The sequence below is a fragment of the Salvelinus namaycush genome, chromosome 6 (assembly GCF_016432855.1).
Source record: "Salvelinus namaycush isolate Seneca chromosome 6, SaNama_1.0, whole genome shotgun sequence".
NCBI classification, from domain to species: Eukaryota; Metazoa; Chordata; class Actinopteri; order Salmoniformes; family Salmonidae; genus Salvelinus; species Salvelinus namaycush.
The window spans coordinates 31,382,210-31,405,257 of record NC_052312.1 but is presented as its reverse complement, the minus strand read 5'-3'; the positions used below and the strand labels follow the sequence as shown (position 1 = coordinate 31,405,257).

Sequence of the window (23,048 nt, the reverse complement as noted above, 5' to 3'; positions counted from 1 at the left end):
TCGTCATGCCGTTGAAACCCTGGCCGCTCAGGTCTCCGATCTCTCTGGACAGTTTCAGAGTCTTCGTCTCGTGCCACCAGATACTTCCTGGTCTTCCGAGTCTCCGGAACCTAGGGTTAATAACCCACCATGTTACTCTGGGCAGCCCACTGAGTGTCGCTCCTTTCTCACCCAGTGTGATATTGTGTTCTCTCTCCAGCCCAACACGTACTCAAGAGAGAGAGCTCGGATCGCTTACGTCATATCACTCCTTACTGGTCGGGCTCGGGAGTGGGGCACAGCCATCTGGGAGGCAAGGGCTGAGTGTTCTATCGATTATCCGAACTTTAAAGAGGAGATGATACGGGTTTTTGATCGTTCAGTTTTTGGGAAGGAGGCTTCCAGGGCCCTGGCTTCCCTATGTCAAGGTGATCGATCCATAACGGATTACTCTATAGAGTTTCGCACTCTTGCTGCCTCCAGTGACTGGAACGAGCCGGCGTTGCTCGCTTGTTTTCTGGAGGGACTCCACGCTGAGGTTAAGGATGAGATTCTCTCCCGGGAGGTTCCTTCCAGCGTGGACTCTTTGATTGCACTCGCCATCCGTATAGAACGACGGGTAGATCTTCGTCACCGAGCTCGTGGAAGAGAGCTCGCGTTAACGGTGTTTCCCCTCTCCGCATCTCAACCATCTCTTCCCCCCGGCTCAGAGACTGAGCCCATGCAGCTGGGAGGTATTCGCATCTCGACTAAGGAGAAGGAACGGAGAATCACCAACCGCCTTTGCCTCTATTGCGGTTCTGCTGGACATTTTGTCATGTCATGTCCAGTAAAAGGCCAGAGCTCATCAGTAAGCGGAGGGCTACTGGTGAGCGCTACTACTCAAGTCTCTCCATCAAGATCCTGTACTACCTTGTCGGTCCATCTACGCTGGACCGGTTCGGCTGCTTCCTGCAGTGCCTTGATAGACTCTGGGGCTGAGGGTTGTTTTATGGACGAAGCATGGGCTCGGAAACATGACATTCCTCTCAGACAGTTAGGGAAGTCCACGCCCATGTTCGCCTTAGATGGTAGTCCTCTCCCCAGTATCAGATGTGAGACACTACCTTTAACCCTCACAGTATCTGGTAATCACAGTGAGACCATTTCCTTTTTGATTTTTCGTTCACCTTTTACACCTGTTGTTTTGGGTCATCCCTGGCTAGTATGTCATAATCCTTCTATTAATTGGTCTTGTAATTCTATCCTATCCTGGAACGTTTCTTGTCATGTGAAGTGTTTAATGTCTGCTATCCCTCCTGTTTCTTCTGTCCCCTCTACTCAGGAGGAACCTGGTGATTTGACAGGAGTGCCGGAGGAATATCATGATCTGCGCACGGTCTTCAGTCGGTCCAGAGCCAGCTCCCTTCCTCCTCACCGGTCGTATGATTGTTGTATTGATCTCCTTCCGGGGACCACTCCCCCTCGGGGTAGACTTTACTCTCTGTCGGCTCCCGAACGTAAGGCTCTCGAGGATTATCTGTCTGTTTCTCTCGACGCCGGTACCGTGGTGCCTTCTTCCTCTCCCGCCGGAGCGGGGTTTTTCTTTGTTAAGAAGAAGGACGGTACTCTGCGCCCCTGCGTGGATTATCGAGGGCTGAATGACATAACGGTTAAGAATCGTTATCCGCTTCCCCTTATGTCGTCAGCCTTCGAGATTTTGCAGGGAGCCAGGTTCTTTACTAAGTTGGACCTTCGTAACGCTTACCATCTCGTACGCATCAGAGAGGGGGACGAGTGGAAGACAGCGTTTAACACTCCGTTAGGGCATTTTGAATACCGGGTTCTGCCGTTCGGTCTCGCTAATGCTCCAGCTGTCTTTCAGGCATTAGTTAATGATGTACTGAGAGACATGCTGAACATCTTTGTTTTCGTTTACCTTGACGATATCCTGATTTTTTCACCGTCACTCGAGATTCATGTTCAGCACGTTCGACGTGTACTCCAGCGCCTTTTAGAGAATTGTCTCTACGTGAAGGCTGAGAAGTGCGCCTTTCATGTCTCCTCTGTCACATTTCTCGGTTCTGTTATTTCCGCTGAAGGCATTCAGATGGATCCCGCTAAGGTCCAGGCTGTCAGCGATTGGCCCGTTCCTAAGTCACGTGTCGAGTTGCAGCGCTTTCTCGGTTTCGCTAATTTCTATCGGCGTTTCATTCGTAATTTCGGTCAAGTGGCTGCCCCTCTCACAGCTCTGACTTCTGTCAAGACTTGCTTTAAGTGGTCCGGTTCCGCCCAGGGAGCTTTTGATCTCCTCAAGAAGCGTTTTACATCCGCCCCTATCCTTGTTACTCCTGACGTCACTAAACAATTCATTGTCGAGGTTGACGCTTCAGAGGTGGGCGTGGGAGCCATTCTGTCCCAGCGCTTCCATTCTGACGATAAGGTCCATCCTTGCGCTTACTTTTCTCATCGCCTGTCGCCATCGGAACGCAACTATGATGTGGGTAACCGCGAACTGCTGGCCATCCGCTTAGCCATAGGCGAATGGCGACAGTGGTTGGAGGGGGCGACCGTCCCTTTTGTCGTTTGGACTGACCATAAGAACCTTGAGTACATCCGTTCTGCCAAACGACTTAATGCACGTCAAGCTCGTTGGGCGTTGTTTTTCGCTCGTTTCGAGTTCGTGATTTCCTATCGCCCGGGAAATAAGAACACCAAGCCTGATGCCTTATCCCGTCTCTTTAGTTCTTCTGTGGCTTCTACCGACCCCGAGGGGATTCTCCCTGAAGGGCGTGTTGTCGGGTTGACTGTCTGGGGAATTGAGAGACAGGTAAAGCAAGCACTCACTCACACTGCGTCGCCGCGCGCTTGTCCTAGTAACCTTCTGTTCGTTCCTGTCTCTACTCGTCTGGCTGTTCTTCAGTGGGCTCACTCTGCCAAGTTAGCTGGCCACCCCGGCGTTCGGGGTACGCTTGCTTCTATTCGCCAGCGGTTTTGGTGGCCTACTCAGGAGCGTGACACGCGCCGTTTCGTGGCTGCTTGTTCGGACTGCGCGCAGACTAAGTCAGGTAACTCTCCTCCTGCCGGTCGTCTCAGACCGCTTCCCATTCCTTCTCGACCATGGTCTCACATCGCCTTAGACTTTATTACCGGTCTGCCTTCGTCTGCGGGGAAGACTGTGATTCTTACGGTTATCGATAGGTTCTCTAAGGCGGCACATTTCATTCCCCTCGCTAAGCTTCCTTCCGCTAAGGAGACGGCACAGATCATCATTGAGAATGTGTTCAGAATTCATGGCCTCCCGTTAGACGCCGTTTCAGACAGAGGTCCGCAATTCACGTCACAGTTTTGGAGGGAGTTCTGTCGTTTGATCGGTGCTTCCGTCAGTCTCTCTTCCGGGTTTCATCCCCAATCTAACGGTCAAGCAGAAAGGGCCAATCAGTCGATTGGTCGCATATTACGCAGCCTTTCGTTTCGAAACCCTGCGTCTTGGGCAGAACAGCTCCCCTGGGCTGAGTACGCTCACAACTCGCTTCCTTCGTCTGCTACCGGGCTATCTCCGTTTCAGAGTAGTCTTGGGTACCAGCCTCCTCTGTTCTCGTCCCAGCTCGCCGAGTCCAGCGTTCCCTCCGCTCAGGCTTTTGTCCAACGTTGTGAGCGCACCTGGAGGAGGGTCAGGTCTGCACTTTGCCGTTACAGGGCGCAGACTGTGAGAGCCGCCAATAAACGTAGGATAAGGAGTCCTAGGTATTGTCGCGGTCAGAGAGTGTGGCTTTCCACTCGTAACCTTCCCCTTACGACAGCTTCTCGCAAGTTGACTCCGCGGTTCATTGGTCCGTTCCGTGTCTCTCAGGTCGTCAATCCTGTCGCTGTGCGACTGCTTCTTCCGCGACATCTTCGTCGCGTCCACCCTGTTTTCCATGTCTCCTGTATCAAGCCTTTTCTTCGCGCCCCCGTTCGTCTTTCCTCCCCCCCCCCCGTCCTTGTCGAGGGCGCACCTATTTACAAGGTACGGAAGATCATGGATATGCGTTCTCGGGGACGTGGTCACCAGTACTTAGTGGATTGGGAGGGTTACGGTCCTGAGGAGAGGAGTTGGGTTCCATCTCGGGACGTGCTGGACCGTTCGTTGATTGATGATTTCCTCCGTTGCCGCCAGGGTTCCTCCTCGAGTGCGCCAGGAGGCGCTCGGTGAGTGGGGGGGTACTGTCATGTTTTGTCATTTATTATCATGTCTTGTCCCTGTGCTTCCCTTCTATTCGTTTCCCTCTGCTGGTCTTATTAGGTTTTTTCCCTCTCTCCCTCTCTCGCTCTCTCTCTCTATCGTTCCGTTCCTGCTCCCAGCTGTTCCTCATTTTCCCTACTACTTCATTACTCTTTCACACCTGTCCCCTATTTTGCCCTCTGATTAGAGTCCCTATTTCTCCCTCTGTTTTCCGCTTCTGTCCTTGTCGGATTCTTGTTTGATGTTTGCTGTCCTGTGTCCTTGTTCCGCCCTGTCGTGTTTTTGCCTTCTTCGGATGCTGCGTGTGAGCAGGTGTCTATGTCAGCTACGGCCTGTGCCCTCCTGAAGCGACCTGCAGTCTGTGGTCGCGTCTCCAGTCGTTCCTCTCTACTGACGAGAGGATTTCGGTTTCCTGTTTTGGATTTGCCTATGTTAATTTCCAGGAGAATCATTGTTTGTTTTAGCCTGGAATAAAGACTCTGTTTCCTTAAGTCGCTTTTGGGTCCTCATTCACCTGCATAACAGATATGTTCACAAACCATAGAGGGCACACAATGGATGTGGATGCAATAATTATATGCTTGAGGTGGTTGTCTTTTCTGATCAATGAATATTAAAATTACATATTTGTTCAATTATCTTGATTGATTTTTTTTTATATATCAGTACTGTTAACAGTGGCAGATTTAGGTATTGGCGACATGGGCGGCATCTTGCCGGGGGGCGGTACGGGGCGCCCGGGACAACAAAAACTTGTTATGGGGCGCCTGGACAATTTTTTTTTTATTGCTCATATGCACATTACGTCAATGATATCATTTCACCGTGTGGGACTGTGGGTCAATTAAACTTGTCGGAGCGGGCGCCCTGATTCTAGTTTGTGAGCTAGGCAGGCTACTGTCTGGGAAGCTCTCCCACTCAGAAGTACGAGATGGGGAGGGGGGCGATGGTAGGTTGACCTCAGGTCTCCCCACTGGAAGCCTGAGATAGGGGGAGCGGGGGAATCTACCAAATAGCGCACCTCTAACTTTGTACGGTACTAATGCAATTAGTAAAATCAGTCACACTACGAAATGCTACCAAATAAACCACAATTCATTAATAATACTGTGAATACATTGTTTCACAAACATATTGTTGCATTTTTTTCTGGTTTGTGCGAAATCGTTAAGAATAATATAAAACCAATCCAAATTTATGCTCTCAGAATTTGTCTTATTCTTCCAGTGATCGTAGCTGAAGCAGAGAGGAGCTTTTCAAAGTTGAAGCTCATCAAATCCTACCTGAGGTCCACCATGTCACAGGAACGCCTTAGTGGCGTTCCTGTCATCAGTATTAACCATGCAATTGCTGGGCAAATTTCTTATGATGATGTAATTGATGACTTTCCATTAAGGAAGGCAAGAAAGGTCAGGGTTTAGGTGGCAGTTGTGCAATTTAGTTTGTGTGTTTCTTGTTTGAAGTGCAATAGTGTAATAATCAGGTTCTCTTCTTTATAAGTGTGTTATTCTATTTGTGCATTTGTGTGATATAGGATTCGTGCAATTTAGTTTTATTTGTGTTTTTTGTTAGCAATAGTGTAATAATTCGATTCCATTTTGTATTTGTATTTATATACTACAATTTGTTTCTATTTGTCTTTGTTACTTATTTTTGATATTTACGAGTCTTATTTTTTTATATATTTTTATATTTATATATTTTTAAATGTTATGATTATTTATTGTTGTTCCAAATGTCTGAATAAAAATGACAGTTAGTGCAGAATGGTGCTTCTTTTTTGGGGGGGGGGGGCGCTGAAGCGGGGGTTCACCCAGGGAGCCATACAAGCTAGAACCGCCACTGACTGTTAACGTAAATAATTATCTTTCATTGATGTCACCTCTAATGGAATAATAATTTATTGAGAGTGACAACCTGACGTCAAACCACATTCGTTTTCTCTGCAAACGCAAAATCCCAGTTATGTTTGACTCATCATCCTTGCCGTAGTTTGGAGCCCGGAAACATCACGAACTGGAAACGAAAAAAGTTTTAAACAAACAAGAGTAAGCAACTCAATATTAATCTTTCGTTTTGTCATCGCTAGTTATTTGTGAATAGCTTTAATGATTTGAAGTAGTTTTACTGTGATGTCTCTGGAATTGTGGGAGATGTCATCACTTATTCAACCTTACGCCGCGTAACTAGGTAGCCATTGTTGTGCTATGTGGCATTCCTGTGCTATTGACAGCAGCACCTAGCAAGCAAGCTAGCTAACTGTCTCTAATCTTCTGTCAACAGCAACAGTGTACATGTTTATTGCTATGATAATTATAACGGTGTTTGTTTACTTGCTTGTCACCCAGCCAACATATGACAGCTAAATTAGGATGATTGTTGTGTTTATGATAATTCATGTACACATTTTTCACATTCCCAAAATATGTTCTCCTTTCACAGTGGCTGAATAGCCTATTTCATCTGGATCTCATCCATAATGTTGCCTAAATTCAAGTGTCCCAGTCCGCTACAAAACCTACACAAGCTTGCTACTGTCAGTGTTATATCTGATCATTGAATCATGAGTCCCCCCAGTTGAATGTTCAGGAGGATCTGTTACTGCCTCAGCCACTGTCTCTACACAGCCATGTCACGCCTGGAGCCGGAGGAGGAGAGCGGGCCTGGGCATGAGCCCAGCAGGGAGGTGGACATGTGGTCGTCAGTGCGTTGCCTTGGTTACCTGTCCAGTTTCAACCTGATGGTGGCGGTATGCCTGGGCCTGTACGTGCGCTGGGAGCAGACAGACGAGCCCATGATCCTTGTTATCTTCATCCTGGGTCTCTTCGTCCTGGGCATCGCCAGCATCCTTTACTACTACTTCTCCATGGAGTCAGCCAGTCTAAGCCTCTTCCACCTGTGGTTTGGCTTCCTTCTGGGCCTCCTGTGCTTCCTCAATAGTCCCTCTCTGGAGAAGAATGTGAAGGAGCAGGCTACTAACTACCTACTGCTGGCTAGTGTGGCTTTGAGGACGGTGTGGGCCTTAACAGATAGGATAATGGGCTGCATTCACTATAAACCCACCCTGCTCTTGTCCGAGGAGCTCCTAGAACTCCTGGGCTTTGGAATTGCCAGCACCACCATGCTGATGCACAAATCTATTGCCCTCATTGCCCTAGTGGTGGCGCTGGGGGCTCTGATCGTGAGCCTACGTGTTAAGTCCCTCCTAGCCCTGCCCAACTTGGCCTGCTTCGCCCTGGTCACCTCCCTGCTGTTCTTCAAGGCCGTGGGGATAACCACCAATCCCTTCGCCCTGGGCTGCTACCTGGGCCGTCTGATATGTGACCCCCTCTTGGACGTCTATTTCAGCAGCCTGGGGGCCACCGAGCGCTGGCTGCCCCTGCTTTCCTGGGGACGTGTCTGGCGTCGACTCTCCCTGCTCCCTCTGGGGCTGGTGGAGATAGCCTTCTTCATCCTAGCCGCTCTAAAGATGAGCCATCTAGAACTGTGGTACCTGGTGATCCCTGGATTCTGTGTGTTTGGCCTGTTTTGGACAGTCTGCCATGTGGTGCTGCTGATCACACTATGGGGCTTCCACACCAAGCTGAGTGAATGTCAGAAAACGTGCTCGATCCAGCAGTCAGACACACGCAGCCTGGACCGGGTCATGGCCTCGCGGGGGATGAGACACTTCTGCCTGATCTCTGAACGCCTGGTCTTCTTCAGCCTGGTGTCCACAGCCATACTGGCAGCTGTGTCCTGGCAGGTAAGATGCTACATAGTGGTAAATGGTGAACTGGCAGGGTAATACAGTGCCTTGCAAAAGTATTCATCCCCCTTGGTGTTTTTCATATTTTGTTTCATTACAATCTGTAATTTAAATTGATTTTTATTTGTATTTCCTGTCATGGAAATACACAAAATAGTCCAAATTGGTGAAGTGAAATGAAAAAAACAACTTGTTTAAAAAAAATATTCAAAATAAAAAACAGAAAAGTGATATTTGTATATGAATTCACCCCCTTTGCTATGAAGCCCCTAAATAAGATCTGGTGCAACCAATTACCTTCAGAAGTCACATAATTAGTTAAAGTCCACCTGTGTGCAATCACGTGTCACATGTGTCACATGATCTCAGTATATATACACCTGTTCTGAAAGGCCCCAGAGTCTGCAACACCACTACACCACTAAGCAAGGGGCACCACCAAGCAAGCGGCACCATGAAGGCCAAGGAGCTCTCCAAACAGGTCAGGGACAAAGTTGTGGAGAAGTACAGATCAGGGTTGGGTTATAAAAAAAAAATCTGAAACTTTGAACATCCCACGGAGCACCATTAAATCCATTATAAAAAAATTGAAAGAATATGGCACCACAACAAACCTGTCAAGAGAGGGCCGCCCACCAACACTCACTGACCAGGCAAGGAGGGCATTAATCAGAGAGGCAACAAAGAGACCAAAGATAACCCTGAAGGAGCTGCAAAGCTCAACAGTGGAGATTTGAGTATCTGTCCATAGGACCACTAAGCTGTACACTTCACAGAGCTGGGTTTTACAGAAGAGTGGCCAGAAAAAAGCCATTACTGGAAGAAAAAAATAAGCAAACACATTTGGTGTTCACCAAAAGGCATGTGGAAGACTCCCCAAACATATGGAAGAAGGTACTCTGGTCAGAGTAAAAATGTAGCTTTTTGGCCATCAAGGAAAACGCTATGTCTGGCGCAAACCCAACACCTCATCACCCCGAGAATACCATCCCCACAGTGAAGCATGGTGGTGGCAGCATCATGCTGTGGGGATGTTTTTCATCTGCAGGGTTTTGGAAACTGGTCAGAATTGAAGGAATGATGGATGGCGCTAAATCCAGGGAAATTCTTGAGGAAAACCTGATTCAGTCTTCCAGAGATTTGAGACTGGGATGGAGGTTCACCTTCCAGCAGGATAATGACCCTAAGCATACTGCTAAAGCAACACTCAAGTGGTTTAAGGGGAAACATTTAAATGTCTTTGAATGGCCTAGTCAAAGCCCAGACCTCAATCCAATTGAGAATATGTGGTATGACTTAAGGATTGCTGTACACCAGCGGAACCCATCCATCTTGAAGGAGCTGGAGCAGTTTTGCCTTGAAGAATGGGCAAAAATCCCAGTGGCTAGATGTGCCAAGCTTATAGAGACATACCACAAGAGACTTGCAGCTGTAATTTGCTGCAAAGGGTGGTTCTACAAAGTATTGGCTTTGGGGGGTGAATAGTTATGCAAGTTTTCAGTTTTTTTGTCTTATTTCTTGTTTGTTTCACAATAAAAAACGTTTTGCAACTTCAAAGTGGTAGGCATGTTGTGTAAATCAAATGATACAACCCCCCCCAAAAAAATCTATTTTAATTCCAGGTTGTAAGGCCAAAAAAATTGAAAAATGTGACAGGGGGTGAATACTTTCGCAAGCCACTGTATATGTTAAACTAATGAATGAAAAGATGGATTGATAAATCAGTTGGTTTATTGATCAGCTGATTGATCGATTGAGTGATTGATCTGAGCTTTTCATTTATTTGGGTTTTTCCTCATTGAGAAGATTTGAATCATTTGAGAAGATTTTAATTATCTTATTCGAGACAGACCTGACCATGATAGCTGCATCGCCTAGTAACAAAGCAAGGCGAGTGGCATTATCAACATTGAAACATCAAGCGTCACGTCATAAGCCCCAGAGACTGACACTTGCTAGAGGCCTGGCATGCATTCACAAGACAGTCCCAAGCCGGAGAGGAGAGCTGCTTCTGCTCTCAACCGTGACCAAATTAATTAGCACTTTAATAAGCCTATCTCCTTACATAAAGAGCCATACATTATTTAGCTTTACTTGGTAATCTGCTCTTAGCATAACAGGCTACACTGAGGCAACTATTTGCCACATCATATAAGATCTCCAGCCAGCTTATACTACTGTACCTGTAGACTTCCAGTTATTGCGTTAATGTTAGGCGAGTAGCGTCATCATTGGCTCGCAAATAAAATAATGTAATTTCCTTCATACTGCACGCTGCAGAGACAGTAACATGCTATCCACGAGTTTGTCTGGGTAGGTAGAAAACAAATTGTCAGAATCTCGCTGTATCCCTTTAAGCTATGACCCACCATTTATTTTAATCATGAGCAAAAGCTGTTGGTTTTCTACCTAAAGTTGCAATGGGTCCATTTAAAGGCCCTGAGCAGTCAAAAATGTGATTTCCTGTGTTTTATATATTTCCACAATATGAGGTTGGAATAATACTGCGAAATTGTGAAAATGATAATGCCCTTTTAGTGCCCTCAGACGAACCATCAGAGACAAAGCTTCACTTCAGGATTAAGATTGAATCCTACTACACCGGCTCTGATGCTTGTCGAATGTGGCATGGCTTGAAAACTATTACAGACTACAAAGGGAAACCCAGACACAAGCTGCCTAGTGACGCGAGCCTATCAGACGAGCTAAATGCCTTTTATGCCTGCTTCGAGGCAAGCAACACTGAAGCATGCATGAGAGCACCAGCGGTTCCAGATGACTGTGATGTGAGCAAGACCTTTAAACAGGTCAACATTCACAAAGCCGCTGGACCAGAAGGATTACCATGACGTGTAATTGAAAGCATGCGCAAACTAACTGGCAAGTGTCTTCACTGACATTTTCAACCTCTCCCTGACCGAGTCTGTAACCTACATGTTGAAAGCAGACCACCATAGTCCCTGTGCCCAAGAAAGCAAAGGTAACCTGCCGAAGTGATTACCGCCCCATAGCACTCGTGTCGGTAGCCAAGAAGTGCTTTGTAAGGCTGGTCATGGCTCACATCAACATCATCATCCCGGATACCCTAGACCCACTCCAATTTGCATACCGCCCCAACAGATCCACAGATGACGCAATTTCTATCGCACTCCACACTGCCCTTTCCCATTTGGACAAAGGGAACGCCTATGTGGGAATGCTGGTCATTGACTACAGCTCAGTGTTCAACACCATAGTGCCCACAAAGCTCATCACTAAGCTAAGGACCCTGGGACTAAACACCTCCCTCTGCAACTGGATCCTGGACTTCCTGACGGGCCACCCCCAGGTGGTAAGGGTGGGCAACAACAGGTCTGCCACGCTGATCCTCAACACTGGGGTCCCTCAGGGGTGTGTGCTTAGTCCCCTCCTGTACTCCCTGTTCACCCACGACTGCGTAGCCAAACACGACTCCCAACACCATCATTAAGTTTGCTGATGACACAACAGTGGTAGGCCTGATCACCAACAACGATGAGACAGCCTATAGGGAGGAGGTCAGAGACCTGGCAGCGTGGTGCCAGGACAACAACCTCTCCCTCAATGTGATCAAGACAAAGGAGCTGATCGTGGACTACAGGAAAAGGTGGGCTGAACGGGCCCCCATTAACATAGAGGGGGCTGTAGTGGAGCGGGTCGAGAGTTTCAAGTTCCATGGTATTCACATCACCAACGAACTATCATGGTCCAAACACACCAAGACAGTCGTGAACAGGGCACGACAACACCTTTTCCCCCTCAGAAGACTTAAAGGATTTCACATGAGCCCCCAGATCCTCAAAAAGTTCTACAGCTGCACCATCAAGAGCATCCTGACCGGTTGCATCACCGCCTGGCATGGCAACTGCTCGGCATCTGACCGTAAGGCGCTACAGAGGGTAGTGCGTACGGCCCAGTACATCACTGGGGCCAAGCTTCCTGCCTTCCAGGACCTATATACTAGGCGGTGTCAGAAGAAAGCCCCAAAAATTGTCTTAGACTGTTCTCTCTGCTACCGCACGGCAAGCTGCTACTCGCTGTTTATTATCTATGCATAGTCATTCCACCCCTACCTACATGTACATATTACCTCAACTAACCTGTGCCCCTGCACATTAACTCGGTACCGGTACCCCCCTTATATAGCCCCGTTATTGTTACTTTTTAATCATTTTTTACTTTAGTTTATTTGGTAAATATTTTTTTAACTCTTTCTTGAACTGCACTGTTGGTTAAGGACTTGTAAGTAAGTATTTCACGTTAAGGACTACACCTGTTGTATTCGGCACGTGACAAATAAAATAAAGTTTGATTTGAAAAGGCCGCCTGAAATTTCTGCCTGTTTTGGTGGGATGGAGATTTGGCCTGACTGTTGACATCACCAGACGGTAAATCAGTAAATAGACCAGTAAGAAACCGTTCCAAATTTCTCAGCTAGTTTAAATTTTCCCCTACCTACTCAGACCACTCCCAGACAATCCTAGCAAAATTCTTGCTTGAGAAATTGGTCTTTGCTAAGAAGCTTTTTTTGTTTGTTATTTTTGACCATTTTAATTTAAAACAACCACAATCAAGGTACTTAATTGTTACTCAGAAATGATTTGATATTGGAATAAAAACGACCTTTAATAAGCGCAAGAGACCTGCAAAATGTATAAAAGGCTGTGGCAATACGAGCAGGAACAGCAGCATCTAGTGGACAAAACCTGGTACTCTCACACTAATTTATGGGGAGAAAAAGCTTCATAATACTTGTCAAACAGAGAACTGATACTGTACACTGGCAGTTGGAGTGGGCTTGGTTTGGGTGGGGTACATGGGTGGCTTTTGGCGATTTATTTGGATTCCTCACATCTTAGTAATTTTAATTAGTTTGGTCCAAATCAGATGTTGGGTATCATATTTAAATAATATTATATGAATCCTATGATTGAAATGGACAATTAGCTTAATTGCTCAGAGTTCAAATAGTATTTTCAACAAAATAATGTTTGCAGGAATGCGACAAACTATTTCAACAACAATCGGAGATGGTGGGTGTCATGGCTTGCTGAAATGGAACTACCCTTAAAGAGATTCTCCTGTACCTTTTGTATACTTTTTAGCCAGTTGTTCTGAAAATATTACTCACGAGCCAAAAGTGGTCTCCAAAAATAGCGTACTACGTCACATATGTGCAGCTATGTGTACCACGTAATTACTCTCTCCCTCTCGCTCTCTCTCTGCTGTGTCCACTGAGTCGTTGGGGCAGCACTGCAACCTCTTTGGATAACGGTGGGCAGGTGTCTTGCTAGCTGTCACACAAATGCGAGGGGCTGAAGCGTATTGGCTAGAACTCTAATTGCTAGGAGTCTGGCCCATGTGGGGGGAAATGTAGGGAAAATGGCGCAGCTTCAAGAAAGCAGTCACTTTCAAACTAGGGATTTTGTGGCTAATTAAGGTGACAGTAATTCTGCCTATAGATGATGCATGTATGAACTACACATTGACACATCCACAAAGTGGGAGGTTAAATATTTATATTTCTTAGTCACCAAAGTACTGGAGCATGTCTTTAAGCAATAATACTTACCCACCCACACACTCAACATAGTAAAATATACAATTCAGTGTCCGTGTTACCAAACATGTAGGCCTAGCTATAGCCTTGAATAATTTTTCTTTAATCTAGGCCTATAGCCTTGCTCTACAATAAAAGGGCTTGAAGGCTGGGATGGCATAAGAGCTTCAGTGTTGCTATGTCAAATGAGGACTGAGGAGATGATGATGGACCAGCTGTGAGGCCTTGGGCAGTCGGAGCTGAATTTAACAAGAGGTCTGCTGCCTCCATCCTAGCTAATAATGAAGCAGGGAGCTCTGAAGTGATGTGGTAACCTTGCTGGTGCCTCGCTAATTGGACAAGTCAGATTGAGGAAAGAGTTAATAAGGATTTTAATTGCAAATGTGAATGTAGCACAAGTCTAATTGAAGAAACACAAGGCTACGTGGAAATCGTCATGGCAACATCATAAAATAATTTAGATGCCTATTGTTTCTGTGTAATTTGTGTTTATTTACTGAATTAACAGCTTGGTGAATTTGTATAACAGAGTCCATTGGGTAGGCCTATAGTCTAAGTGAATTCCAAGGCCACAATCTATCTTTGAAAAGGCTTCATTCTCACTCATTCCCACAGCTTCACTTGAGTGTCTTTGAAGGGTGTTTTGAGCTGAAGCCTTGTGATGGAATTTTTTTATGTCTGTATCTAAATAGCTAAATTCTCTTGTTTCAAAACACAAATGAAATGCTCTCTTGTGTTGCAGCCCTCAAATGGTGTGTTCATGAGTGTGTTCCTGGTGGTCCTCCCTCTGGAGTCTCTGGCCCATGGGCTCTTCCATGAGCTGGGCAGCTGCCTGGGGGGCACATGTGTGGGCTACGCTCTCGTCGTCCCTACCAGCTACAGCAGGTATTTAACCGTACACACACACATATAAAGACTACGTAGACACATGTACACTGAACTCACACACACACACACACACACACTAGGGTCTCCGTTAGCCGGTAATAGCCAGCTTTTGGCAAAAACAAATACATTTGCAAATACATGCTTATCGGTCTATAAGTTAATGTGCAAAATTTTGTGGAATTAAATTGTCGCGTGTGTATTTTCGTTAGTCGTTATGTTTATCACACGCGCACAGCATACAGATACAGAGCATATGAGCGGAAAATTTGTCACACAGCTAGAGGTCGAACGATTAATTGGCATGGCCGACTAATTGGGGTCGATTTCAAGTTTTCATAACAATTGGTCATCTGCATTTTTGGATGCTGATTATGGCCAATTACATTGCATTCCACGAGGAAACAGCGTGGCAGGCTGACCACCTGTTACGCGAGTGCAGCAATGAGCCAAGGTAAGTTGCTAGCTTGTATTAAACTTATCTTATAAAAAAAACAATCAATCTTAATATAATCACTAGTTAACTACACATGGTTGATGATATTACTAGATTAACTAGCTTGTCCTGCGTTGCATATAATCAATGCTGTGCCTGTTAATTTTGTCATCGAATCACAGCCTACTTCGCCAAACGGGGGATGATTTAACAAAAGCGCATTCGCGAAAAAAGCACAATCGTTGCACGAATGTACCTAACCATGAATATCAATGCCTTTCTTAAAATCAATACACAGAAGTATATTTTTTTTATACCTGCATATTTTGTTAAAATAAATTCATGTTAGCAGGCAATATTAACTAGGGAAATTGTGTCACTTCTCTTGCTTTCATTGCACGCAGAGTCAGGGTATATGCAACAGTTTGGGCCGCCTGGCTCGTTGCAAACTAATTTGCCAAAATGTTACATAATTATGACATAACATTGAAGGTTGTGCAATGTAACAGCAATATTTAGACTTAGGGTTGCCACCCGTTAAATACGTAACGGTTCCGTAAATAAACGTTTTGTTTTCGAAATTGTAGTTTCCAGATTTGACCATTTAAATGACCAAAGGCTCGTATTTCTGTGCTTATTATAATTAAGTCTATGATTTGATATTTGATAGAGCATTCTGACTGAGCGGTGGTAAAGCGTCAGCAGGCTCGTAAGCATTCATTCAAACTTTACTGCGTTTGCCAGCAGCTCTTAGCAATGCTTGAGTCACAGCGCTATTTATGACTTCAAGCCTATCAACTCCTGAGATTAGGCTGGCAATACTAAAGTGCCTATTAGAACATCCAATAGTCAAAGGTATATGAAATACAAATGGTATAGAGAGAAATAGTCGACGCGTCATAATTCCTATAACTACAACCTAAAACTTCTTAACTGGGAATATTGAAGAACTAGGAGTATTGACCCACCAGCTTTCATGTGTTCTCATGTTCTGAGTAAGGAACTTAAACGTTAGCTTTTTTACATGGCACATATTGCAATTTTACTTTCTTCTCCAACACTGTGTTTTTGCATTATTTAAACCAAATTGAGCATGTTTCATTATTTATTTGAGACTAAGTAGATTTTATTTATGTATTATATTAAGTTAAAATTAAAGTGTTCATTGTTCATTCAGTATTGCTGTAATTGTCATTATTACAAATATCTAAAAATCGTCAGATTAATCGGTATCGGCTTTTTTTGGTCCTCCAATAATCGGTATTGTTGAAAAATCATAGTCGGTCAACCTCTACACACAGCGTGAAAACTGCTGCTACAGCTTCTCAAACAGCTCATTTGTTGCTGCTGGAGTGAAATTCGCTTTTATAAGCCCACTCATTGCGTAACAATTCTAAATGCAATTGCGTGTTAAACTGTTTTGATGGCCACGATTAAAAAGAGCTATTTTTATTTCTCAACTTGTAATTGAAGCACGCTTCCCATTCGCCATTCAAGTGCATATAGGCAACGGTATAGGCATGCTTCATGTCACACACCACTTTGCAATGAGCTGGAGCAGTATGCATTTTGAAAACATATATTTAACTGTTTGAAACCTTTTACTTCATATTATGAGGCATGTAGCCTATTTCTCTCATGTTCTATTGGTTTTCAAATCAACTTTCTTTCATTGTCCAGTAACCAAAGGCACAATCCTAAGCTGTGTTCGATACTAACCATACTATTTTTGATGTGAGTATATAGTATGGATATAGTTAGTATGCCAAAAGTTCTCGGATGTCGTACTAAAATCGCCAAAATACAAAGTGTACAAGCAGTGTAAACTATTTCCGTGCTTTTAGGGACCATAATGCAATTCTTCAGAAAATGGGTGTGGCTTCACAACGTTTTCAGATTTGAAGAAAATGTCAGGAAAAATGCAGCCAAAGTCCGACGAGAGCGGTTACAAATGCATTGCTTTAACTAATTATGAAAAATGTTAAGAAAATGTTGAGCAATGTAATAAAGTCATGACTTTTCAAGTAAGTTACGTTGGCTGACAATTTGTTAACTACGCTCTCCTTATAAACAGCATAGCATTACAGCACTATGTACTGGTATGTTAGCTAGTTGGCTAATAATACATCAAACTTGCCAGGCAGTATTTTAACTATCTGATATCTAACTAACTATTTGCTATCTAACTATTCACATCATTCTTAGCTAAGTGGTATAGTCATTGTGTGTTTCAATGGACATTGTTAATTCTGGCTATCTACTCCGATTTCAGAACACTCTCGTCTGAGTGTGCCAGAGCGCAGAATAACTGATGAATTTACGAACACTCAACACCCGTTGAATATGGCCAGTGGCAGTAAACGTTGGCCATAAAAAGCGTCATTAAATTGTTTCCAGTCACCAACGCTCTGGATAACAATTGTTACAATCACCAACTCTCTGGATAACAATTGTTACAATCACCAGTGCTCTGGATAACATGAAAACAGCCTAACCAGCTCTGCTAGGGCAAGTAAAATGGTTAGAGTGAGGTGTTCTCTCATTTGTGTCTGGAAGTAGCTAGCCAACATCAGTTACTTAGCTTGGGTGCTTGACTGCCAGTGAATACTCGGATCAACACTACTCCCCGGCCAGAGTGTCCAGTGTGCGCTCTGAACGCTCCGAGAGCGAAACGCTCTGAATTTATGAACGGACAATCTGACAACACTCTGAATTTATGAACGGACAATCTGACAACACTCTGAATTTACGAACGCCCAGAGCACACTCTGTCACTCCAGATTGAATTTGCGAACACACCCGAAATCGTAAAATGTCTAGCTAGTAATTTGTTATGCTAACAAACAAGCAAGAGGTTGCATGGCAACATCATCAACTTCCGGTAGACAGGCAAAGCGCTAGTACGCTCAACTGAAACGATACCGTTCATTTACAGTATACTAAAATGAACTAATAGTATGTTGTATATACTCATGAAGTATGTAGAATACAGAATGTTAGTATGGGTATTCGAACACAGCTCTAGTCATATTAGCAACCCATGCTAGTTCTTGCATCTTTAGATCTCCCCTCTTTCCATATTTCTAACAGATATTTGTATCTCTGTCACATGAAACCGCTTGCATGTGCAGTTTGCGTTTGACAACTGTGTTTTTCCGCTAATTGCATTACGGAACAAACATATCTGCGTAGCTTACTGCCTTGTGTGCTACGCTAAGCTTATACTGTGAAGAAATAATAGTTTATCAACATTTTAAGCTAAACGTTCTGATCTGTTGCATCAGCCTCATTGCTTTTAAATTTGTTTTAAAAATTATGTAGCCGAGGCCTACTAGTTGTATGAATTTGGGATCTATCATCTCACAACTGTCCCAGAGTCTGTTTGGAATATGCTATTTCTTTCTCGCATTGAACGACAAGCTGACCATAAGAGTAGGTAAACTTTTCGACTATGGGGGATATTACATTGACATAGGCTAGTGATTTTGCTGCTTGTTACTCGTCTTGTTGGCTGATAAAAAGTAAATGTGACTGTTATTCTTATCTTAAAAGTGCGCATGGAATTCGGTAAGAAGGACGCGCGCTGTTGCGTCCTGGAGTTGCATGTTCTGTGAAGATAAATAATCTAAATGTGATTTTTGTCAGTGGTTGGACGCCCTAATCAGGTTACGCGCCCAAATGCATATGGGTCCGGTACATTTCTCAAATGTCTGTTAAATTAAAATACTGCCGATCAAAAGTCAGACGCCAAATTTTCCTAATGGAAACTCTGACACTCGTGTACACACACACACACAATTCAGTATACACACGTACACAGACCTCACACACACAGACACACATTCACTTTATTCTTCTCCACAATCATCAATCTTCCCTGCACCGAAGTTAAAAAGAGAAAAAAAAAAAAGAAAAAAGAAAAAAAAACTTTACAGCATCCAGAGGGACAGACCATAATTTCAATTCCCTCACTGGACAAACCAAGTGGAAAAAATATCCCAATAAACATGACCCTAATGTTTTCCCCCTGAGGCTGCTCTCTCCCTGGCATACTAAGTGGCTGTGGATGGAAAATGTGTTTATGACCAGGCAGGGCGACTCTCTGTCCAAAATGGAACCCTATCCCTTTGATTGGGACCCATAGTGCACTACTTTTGACCAAAGCCCTATGTAGGGAATAGGGTGCCATTTCAGACTCTGCCTCTACGATGTAAAAAGGGCTTGATAAATAAATGCGATTAATTTGATTGACCTCTGTGTTAGGGCAGTTAGCACTTAGCAGTAGCTAGTTCTGTGGTGGGGATTCGGATGCAGGCCCGTACATCTGCTCTGTATGCCAGGGCTGTGGATGTAGGCCCCAGCGGGAGACCAGAGAGCATGTTGAGAATATAGCAGTGTATCATCTTCCCAAGCAGTGTTTGATTGGCTCAGATCATGTTTTTACAATGGTGAGGGCCCCTTGGGAGGAGGAGGAGAAGGGAACGGCGAGGGACAGCGAACAAAGGAGAGAAAGTCAGACAGGGACAAAGTGAGAGAGGGTGCAGGGGAGAGAGAGAGCGAGAGAGACCAGGCTTTTAGAGAGGGAGGACAGAGGGAAGGAGATAGCGAGAGACTAATATGTTTCCATCTTTGTATAGATAAGACCTAGGCCAGGTTAGTGAAACAAATCTGTCACGTCAGCCTCCAACAGCCACGTTATCCACTGTCCCCAGTCATCTCAATACAACTACTCAGTCAAAATCGACTCATTATTTAAACAGAACTCTCCAATCTATCCAGCCCAAATTCTCTCTCAAGAGCATAATAACTCTGCTTTAAGATGACATTTTGAGTTTTGAGTTATGTAGATGTCTCTATGATTGAATGGAGAAAGTCGTGAGTAATGACAGGGACAGAGATGCAGAGTGAGTGGGGCTATATTGGGTGACGGAGACTGGGGCAGCCTTGACTCCTGCCCTCATGCCTGGTGCTGTGGGATGGAGAGAAAGAGGTGTGCCGGATCAAACAGGTGGCTCTGTCTTAACCTCCGAATCTTGTTGTTGGGTCAGGACTCATCTCCATCTTTATTCTCACTCATCGTAGCCCTACTCACACATGCACATGCGCACACACACACACACACACACACATTCATATTATCTCATATTCCATCACTGTACTGCCAGTGCCTTCACCTGTGTTCCTTTTCTTACTCTACATTCTCCTCGTCTTCCTCTTTCCAATTCCGCTCTCCATCTCCACTTGCCATTCTCTCCTCATATTCATTCTCGTTCCCTCCTTTCCTCCACCCATCCTCTCATCCTTCTCTCCTTTCCCTCCACAGCCCAGACGGCCAGCCCACCCTCCTACCTCCGGACCGGGTGCAGGAGCTGAACGTGCGCTCCACGGGCATGTTGAACAGCGTGCAGCACCTCTTCTCCCACCACATGATCGAGACGTTTGGCTGTGACTACTCCACCAGCGGGGTGACTTTGGAGGCCCTGCAGGCCAAACTCAAGGCCTTCCTGGAGCTCCGCACGGCCGACGGGCCCCGCCATGATACATACGTGGTGTTCTACAGCGGGCATACGCAGCGCACCGGGGCCTGGGCACTGGCAGGTGAGGGTCACCATGGCTGGCTGGCTGGCTGGCTGGCTGGCTGGCTGGTTGGCTGATTGGCTGCCTCTAATCAACGCTCAGAAACCAGCAGACAAGCTTCTTGCCTCTCTCTATCGCTCATCGTCTATCAGTGTTTATTTTACACATTTATTTCCAGACTAGATCAAACATGGAAAAAAACAAATACAGGATCAAATTAAGGTTATATGTTTGAATAAAACATGAGGATGAGTGTAGAATACTATATTTTTGTTTTGACAAACATTTTTATAGTTTTTCATTAGTTTTTGAGAAATGTCTGGAACAACAGCAGTAGTTCGAACAAGTACAACATATTTAGTAGTCTGCCAGATACAGTGTGTGCCCGTACTTTTCATTAATCCATGGCGACTCTTAGTTGAAATGACGAGTCCAACATTTTCCCAGTGTGATAACTGAAGTTTGTCTTCAGTGGCTGCCAACACACGCCCACGCTTTATCACTGCATGGTGCAAGACAAGCTCACTGTCAATTAAACATGACTTGACCATTAATGTACTCCCACTCGTAACTTTTCCCTTTCAACATGAACCCAGACAACTTTGACCTTTTTGTCTTTAATTTCCATTACTTGCTCACCACCTACCTGAACCACCTACCTTAATCAAATACATGCAGACAGTCGTCGTGGCTCATCGAGCAAGTCAGCTGTAATAAGTGTAGTTAATTAGTACTATTATTAACGCATTAACCAATTATTATTTAATGGATTAACGAAGGAATATATTTGTATCATACTGTACATTCTAAGCTATGATTACAGTACCTTTTAAAACCTTTGTTATCAAACTAGCTACTAAACTCCTAACATGCAGGCTCAATAAAAAAAACGTTTATGTATTGTCCTCCTAACGATACAGATCCAACCTAAGTTGTCTAGTAATATGTGCCAAAACATCAACGTGGCCACAGTATACCACCCCACTGCTCCCCTGAAACCCAAATTGTACTTTAAGCATCAGTGTGTCGCGACCACACAGTATCACTCCTCCTAACCAGTCCCTTTCTGAGCAGCTCCCAAACTGTAAAGAAATATCTTGGCACCATCTACGGGCACCTCTTAATCTTCCTGCCATGGAGCACACTGCCGTATTAATCCTCATGAAGGATACTGCGTGTCATACCCCGTGTCACAGTGTTTGAGCAGTGGAGGCCGAGTGGAAAACAACCTGGGCCCTGGCTGGCGTTGGAGTTTTACAGAACGGACTGGGAAGAGGGGGGGGGGGGGGGGGGTCTCTGGCACTCACACTCAATCACACAGGCTACTCATGTGCACAAATACACACTCGTACGCCGCTCACGTTTCTGCCACAGAGGAAGGGTGCCCAAACAGAGAGCAGTCCCTATAACTCAACTTAAGTGCCTTAGACTAGGGATAGGCCATACAGGTGTGTAGTTGTAGATGGTACTCAGAATAACGATAGAGAGGATTTGACAAATAACTTGACTATTCACATGTTCCTTTTGTTTACATTGTGCGTGTTCTGATATAGAACATATCAGCTGTTCGCAAATGGTTGTTCCTTGTTTGTCCCAGCCTAAGACTAGGTTGTGTTTACTACAATGTTTATTTCTCTCTCTACCAGGAGGAGACTCTCTGCGTCTGGAGCAGCTGCTGGAGTGGTGGAAGGAGAAGAACAGCGGCTTCACCTCCCGTCTCATCCTGGTCCTGGACACAGAGAACTCCATGCCCTGGGTAAAGGAGGTCCGCAGGACGGAGGGAGTCTACTTGGCCGTGCAAGGGGCCGAGCTCGCCCCCGCCGGCGACATCGAAGGCGGGGACGCCCCCCGCCTCGGGGACTTCACCTCGGAGTGGGTGGAGTTCAACTGCAACCCGGACAGCACCACCCAGTGGTCGGAGAAGGACAGGACGGTGGCAGCGGCCTACGGCGTGTCGAAGCACTGGAGCGACTACACGCTCCATCTTCCCACAGGGAGCGACGTGGCCGAGCACTGGAAGACCCACTTCCCCCAGGCTACCTATCCTCTGGTGCACCTATCCAACTGGTGCTGTGGGCTCAACCTCCTCTGGCTGTGTGGAGTGTGTCTGAAGTGCTTCAGAAGATTCAAACTGGGCTGGTTCCCTCCCAATATACTAGACACGGGACAGGGCATCAAACTGGTCCACTCATAGAGTGACTGAGCTGTCTGTCTGCCTGGGAGATCACTTGCCTGACCACTCACCCTGAATTGAATTCCTCTGCTCTATCTATCGCTACATACTTTGTCTGAAGCTGTCATCCTAGAATTTGACTTCAAAACAAATTCGTCAATGATTGGATCGTCTATAACAAATCTAACCAATCAGAGAATCAAAGTTGATAACGTCATCAGGTAGTCCGGCTCTGGCCCAACCCATCGGTTTCTGGGACCGATCAGATTGGTCAGATTGTGTTCGCATTCTAGAAATCGTCGGGGGGGGGGGGTAAAACATCAGTTTGACGGAGCAATGTGGATGGGTAGCCAGGCAAGGAGATCACAATGGAGTTTCAGCAGGTAGCCTAGCGGTTAAGAGGGTTGGGCCAGTAACCGAAAGGTCGTTGGTTCAAATCCCAGAGCCGACTAGGTGAACAATCTGTCG

The 23,048-nt window shown here is 45.3% G+C and overlaps 1 protein-coding gene across 1 annotated transcript; it reads left to right on the top strand.

Moving 5' to 3' along the window:
• Positions 1 to 6,167: 6,167 nt before the first annotated feature.
• Positions 6,168 to 23,016, top strand: LOC120049870 (transmembrane protein 168-A-like). The gene is made up of 5 exons (XM_038996340.1): positions 6,168 to 6,231; positions 6,626 to 7,928; positions 14,252 to 14,394; positions 20,154 to 20,428; positions 22,054 to 23,016. Exons 2-5 carry the CDS (start codon positions 6,765 to 6,767, stop codon positions 22,599 to 22,601), a joined length of 2,130 nt encoding a protein of 709 aa, XP_038852268.1. The 5' UTR covers positions 6,168 to 6,231; positions 6,626 to 6,764; the 3' UTR covers positions 22,602 to 23,016.
• Positions 23,017 to 23,048: the final 32 nt, after the last annotated feature.

What these genes read in the sequence shown, in the direction of transcription:
- LOC120049870 (XM_038996340.1), top strand. Translation starts at nt 6,765, where the DNA reads ATGTTCAGGAGGATCTGTTACTGCCTCAGCCACTGTCTCTACACAGCC. An exon ending in TGGCAGCTGTGTCCTGGCAG is followed by an intron (nt 7,929 to 14,251) that starts GTAAGATGCTAC and finishes CTTGTGTTGCAG; the next exon opens with CCCTCAAATGGTGTGTTCAT. An exon ending in GTCCCTACCAGCTACAGCAG is followed by an intron (nt 14,395 to 20,153) that starts GTATTTAACCGT and finishes TTCCCTCCACAG; the next exon opens with CCCAGACGGCCAGCCCACCC.